Below are 6,000 nucleotides of genomic sequence, written 5' to 3' on the forward strand. Positions count from 1 at the left end.
GTTATACACAAATCTGAATATATTTCTGACAAAAGTGTTGAAGTGTCTTAGAATGGTTTAATGAACTAAGGTAATCTGTTTTTATGTTCTGTGGGTATACATTCTGGAAATTATTGTTATACTAAATTAATATGTTAAACTGAAAACTAGTCTAGTGATTGCAACAATATTTATTGTGAAATTTTGTGCGATTGTCCTACCTGGTATATTTCAATCAATGCCTTCAGTTTTTGATTTCACAATCTAAAACTCAAGAACCATGGCATCTTAAATGGGATTTTGTACTGAAAAAGTGACTCCTATTAATTCTAAAATGGGGACTGCTAATAGTGTAGTTTATATCTTCACTGGTCTTCTTTCCTAGTCTTTGTATATTCATAATATCCAATTTATTGCGTATGAACATTGGAAGCCAATTTATTCTTCAGTTCCATGCTTTGGGCTGGCTCTCACATGTTTACAATAATCTAGAGAAGGGAATCAAATTCCTTTTCTTGGTTGCATATAAAGAGGTAATTTGCAGAGTTACCCGGGGACGCGTCCCCGACTTGAAAACCCCCGTCCCCGTCCCGGGGACGTTTCAGAGACTTGGGGATGGCCAGGGGACGTTACCCCCCGTCCCCAAATTGCTTTTTTTTTTGAGGGGACGTCCTCAAAACGGGGGGACGCCTGCCCTAGCTCTGGGGGACATCCGTACGTCTCGGGGACGGCCAGACGTCCCCCATTCTAAGGCCCTTAAAAAATATTAAAAAAATTAAAAAAGTTGTATTTTCAATTTTTATTTAAATTTTCTAATATAGGCCCCTTATTAATTCAAATTGTTATTAAAAATAAAAAAAATTAAAAGATAACATTAATTAAATTTTAAATTTATTAATTTAATTCATAATTTTGACAATGAAACTATATGGCAGCAGTGTAGCCTTTGGGCATTTTGACACAGAGATTAGAAAATCGCCAAATTCGGCGAGTCAATAGAAAAATAACACCCAACGTCTTTATTAAAGAATAAGTTTTTTTGGCCTCGCGGGGCACTGCCCCTCGACCCCACCCTATATCGCGATGCCCCTCGACCCCACCTAGGGGGCGTTGCCCCCAAACCCCCGTTGAAAAATATTGGGGGAAACTGCGTCGATAGAAGTAGGGAAAATTTAACCTTTGAGTCTATTGATATGCATATTGACAATGTGAATGAATTGAAATTCTGATTTATGAATGCATAATTGCATATTGTCTATTGAGTATTAACAATGTTGTATGTTCAGAATTTACATTCTAAAATGTTTTCAACTTTTCATAGTATCATACACATGCTATATCCATGTTTTATTGTTTTCATATGAATATAATGTATGTATGCATGCTTTATCCATGTTTTCATATGAACATTTAGAATTTTGAAAATTTCCTATATATTTTAAATTTTTCCTATATTTTATATTGCCGTCCCCCGCCGTCCCCAAATTTGGCAAAAAAATTTGCCGTCCCGGAAACGCATCCCGCCGTTCCCGTCCTGGAAACTTGGGGTAACTTTGGTAATTTGTTGTACAAATTAAATTAGACTGGTATACTAATGTGTTTAGCTTGTCTCATGGTCATTATAGAGGCATTCTACTCACCACAAGGCAGTAATTTTGGCAAATAAGAAAATCTGCAGCTTTTAACTATATTTTTATTGGCCTGTTAGGAGGAACTAGGAAGCATGTGGAAGATTCTATTAGAAGATGCTTTGTGTGATAACCTAAGCCTTCTCTTAGAAAGCTTGGTTTGAACTGGTCACTTTTTTAGTTCCCTGCCTGCATTAGTAAACCATATCTATGGAGTTTATAGTGGATTGCGAGTCACTCTTGGAAAACATATCTTTTTTGTTTTATACAGTTTTTCTACAATAACCACATCCATTCCAGGGAACATGATTTTAGATGCTTTGTAAGCTTCTGAGTTTTTTTTTTTCAGTATATGTGATCTTACCCTGGCTTTCCTCACTATATTGTGACATCAAGTTCCTTCATCCCTTTTGGAACACACTATGGAAGCTTAAAGGTTGGTAGTTGAGGTTTTTCATATCCTTCCATCCTCATATTAATGGTTAAATTAATGTAGCTAACCACTCCTTGGTTTAAACTCTCTGCATCTATTGCAAAGAAAATAAATTGTGGGCTAATTATGTTAATGTGTTGCAGCATAGTTGCAATAGGGTTTATCCATGCCTCTTCAAGATTTTTTCTATTTGAGGTTTGTTTTGATTACCAAACCCTTGCTCTTTGTGAGATTCTCGTCGCTTTCCACAACTTCTTTATCTGGTTATGAAGTAGCAAGCTGAGTCTTATTCATTGGTTCAAACATTTGGATGAAGCGTATGTATAGTTTCATGACGCATTTGGTCTTCAACTCCTCTTGATCTACTTCGCAGATCTACTGGGTCAAAATTATGCTATCGTCATACATCTACCTTCCTAGAGTTAAACTTCCTCACTCTTTAGATGCTATTGTGTGCCATGTAAGAATACTCTTGTCTGAAGTTTTGCAGCAATATTGGAATGTACCATGAAAATTGAGTTGGGTTTCTCCCCTGGGAACAAATTTAAGATATAATGAGATAGTCTGGTGTTACTCCCTTTTTCTCTACTTTCTTAAAACAACATTAGGGTCTCTCTGACAAAAAAATTAACATTAATTACCCAAGATAAGTTGAGTTATTCTGACCTGGAACTCTCCCTTTTCACTAGTTTCTTCAACCAATCTTACTAACAACTACATGTGAGCATTATAAGGTTGTTAAGAATGGGGTGTCAAATTTTGGAGATTTCATTTATTATTCTAGAATCAATGTGGGTTCCATGACATCAGGGATTACTATAGCTATGTATAGATTCTAGCAAGTTTTTACCTTATATGATTTTCTAAGCTTTTATTTGTCTTGTTTGCATCATTGAAGCAAAAGTCTAAAAATTATGATTAATCCTAAAAACCGAAATGGCCAGGTTTGCCAATTTTCTTCCCATTAAAACGCATGGCTAGGGTTTCTGAAAAAAATTGAATCCCAGTAGCGAGGTTGCAGAGTTAATTTTTGGGGCAGTCGGTTCTCTATGGAACAGTGGTAGTGAAATTGTAAGCTACAATAGCCAGATTGCAAGATCTGGTTTTGCAGGCCTAAGGGCTTGGATGCATGCAGCAAGTCATTGACCAAATTTGCAGCACCTTTTTTTCTTTTATTTTTTAGTTTCTATTTTTTATTTATTTTATATTTTCGTTATTTTTTAAATTTATATGCAAAGTATATTGTATAGCCTTTTTATAGATTAATAAATAATATAATTATATACAATAATATAATATTGATATATATTTTTGGATAGTAAACTGCAGTCTTGGAGATTGCTCCTTTTGTATTAATAGTATAATAAGAAATTTACACACATGCTTCTTTGAATTTCCTTCCAAACTAAAAAATTAGGGCCATACAGAATCTCGGTTGCTAAGCTTTTATATTCAACACTTATAATATTTGAGCCAGTCCCTAAGATTATGGGAGCAAAATCGAGCAACAACATACCTTAAACATTAACTATTTTACTAACTTACACCTATACATATTCGGCTCCTTTCAGTCTTCCGACTTTTTCATTGATAAATTGATATAGCCAGTCTCTCTTGAGTAGGTTTTAAATTCATAATCTTCGTTAGGAATGAACAACCTTTATCTGCTTTCGATTAGTGTTGGAAGACGGTGGTATGGCGGAAATTCGCCAAAAAAGCGTGCCACATAACCGCATTTTTGTCCGCCAGGGCTTTTTGAAAATCTGTTGGCGCAGGAATCCCTACTTCGAGCCTCGCAACTAGTAGAAATTCATCCAATTCATCGAGGAAATTCTTCTTTATCAGCACTCGTGTCAAAGCCTGTTTCCTTGCCCTCACCAAGGTCTAGAAGAGAGGCCACGAAGCTGGAAAAGATATCTTTGTTCTCTTATTCAAGCGTTTTCAGAAACTTTTAACAACATATGCTTCTTGGCCTGTCTCTTTCGTGTTTTCGTGGTTTCTAATTTACCATGGCTAAATTGTCCGCTCTTGTAAATGGTATTCTTGTTGAAACATGATTTCATTCACAGTTGATATTCAACACCATCTTAAGCTCTATACTAATATAAAAATTCTTTGTTGACAGGACACAACTAAAAATCCTCGGAAGTCTAAGAAAAGGTTCAAGAAAAAAGCTGCCAAGAAAATGTAAAGGTAGTAAGCTCACTTCTATTAGCTGTTAAAGATATCCATATAGCAGACGATAGTTCATTTATTGTTTGGAAATAATAGCAGATAATATTTTTTCAGCTGTCTTCTAATTACAGTGTGTTACTTAGGTATACCATTTGTTCTTTTGCATTGTTGTATTTATTATGTATACTGATATATTCCAATCATCTGCAATACTGTTCAGATGTATAAGCTGGTTATATCACCTGCAATACTGTTCAGATGTATAAGCTGGTCTGGAAATTGATATATTCATGCTAGCAGACGCTCATCACATATCATGTTTTTAAAAGAACCAATATTGTGCTGTGAATTACAGCGGAATTATGTTTTATGAGCATTCTTGGTTTAGAAGTATGTTTCATTATAATTTTATTCTCCTAGTATGTACATAATGATAGCCGGTCTTCCAATTAATGTTTTAATACTTGTAAAGAGAAACAGATGCTTTTTCATTGATCATATCTCAAGTTTGAGGTATGCTCGTTCATGGCGGAGAATGTCGATAGAGTTTTTCAAGCGACACTTGGAACGATGCCCCACATTTTAAATTCTAGTGAAAAGTTAAACTACCCTTATATGAAGTTTCAGATGATTATTTTTTAGTTGCATTGTAATTTGTCGTAATCTGCTTTCATTGATAATAGGTATCCAAGTTTGAGGTATGCGCATTCACGGTTGGAAGTGTGTGTTTTTATTTAATTATACTAGCGCTTGCACCAAAACAAAGGTGCAATGATTAGTTGATTGTAAAGTATACTTTAATCGTTGTGCTGGAGAGTATAAAATTAGGGTGTGAAAACTGTATTTATTAGTCATTTCAGATGTAATTGACATAAAGTAATTTACCAGTTTTTAAACAACCTTTTCAACCAATTTCTAATAGTTCTAACATATGAATATGGGTTGTTCTGCATTTTAGAGTATCTTGCAGGAAGATTCTCAAGTACCTAATGCTTACAGCCCTCAAGAAGGCTACATCGATCAAATGAAAAATAATATTTATAATTATATAAATTGCAGATAAAAATAATACATAAAAATCTCTCCCCAAAAAATATATTAGTAGCTGATAGATAAAATAAATGCAGATAAAGATACATAGATAAGATATTAAAAATTTGCAATATAACCAATAATAATTATAATATATTAATAGCTGATAGATAAAATAAATGCAGATAAAAATACAGAGATACGATATTAAAAATTTGCAATATAATCAATAATAATAATTTGTTGTTAAAGCATAGCATGGAAATTTGGTCATAGTAGAATAAATGGCATAATAATATTAATTTTAAAATCAAATACAATTCAAATGAAAATTTAAACATTTATATAATTTTTTCAATAATAAAAATATAAATACTAATAGAAGTTAAAACAAAAATTATAGCTCACGTGGCTTTCTTTTTGCTTGGACATTTATCTAATTAATTGCATTCAAGTTTTCCAATGTAGTTTCAAGGTGACGTCTAGAAAAAAAAAAGAGCATTGTAAGTTCAGAAACACGAAATAGTTTCTTATTTAGGAGATTGGCAAGAGAAGAAGCGTAAAAGTATTAGCAGAAGTGAAGAGGGATTGAGAAAGAAGGGAAAGGAAAAAATTGGCGAACAAAAGAATTCTACAGATCTAGATTTGCCAATGGGTGTTTTGATTTATATCATGTCTTTTCAATTGTATTTTACATTTGTTCATAAGCTTGCAATTCTAAAACATGTTTATGTTATAATTTTTTCATGTGTT

General features: G+C 33.5%; 1 protein-coding gene across 2 annotated transcripts in view; it reads left to right on the plus strand.

The window, feature by feature from the left end:
- The window catches only part of LOC131039245 (uncharacterized), a 50,710-nt gene extending 45,854 nt beyond the window's left edge, over nucleotides 1-4,856 (plus strand). The window contains exons 5-6 of one of the 2 annotated variants that reach the window (XM_057971955.2): nucleotides 4,166-4,233; nucleotides 4,436-4,856. In XM_057971955.2, coding sequence (XP_057827938.1) covers nucleotides 4,166-4,231 — 66 coding nt within the window. In that variant the 3' untranslated portion in view covers nucleotides 4,232-4,233; nucleotides 4,436-4,856. The remainder of the gene's footprint in view (nucleotides 1-4,165; nucleotides 4,234-4,435) is intronic. The other variant, XM_057971960.2, reaches the window with a different exon arrangement.
- The last annotated feature ends 1,144 nt before the right edge of the window (nucleotides 4,857-6,000 follow it).

Source organism: Cryptomeria japonica, chromosome 6 (assembly GCF_030272615.1).
Source record: "Cryptomeria japonica chromosome 6, Sugi_1.0, whole genome shotgun sequence".
NCBI classification, from domain to species: Eukaryota; Viridiplantae; Streptophyta; class Pinopsida; order Cupressales; family Cupressaceae; genus Cryptomeria; species Cryptomeria japonica.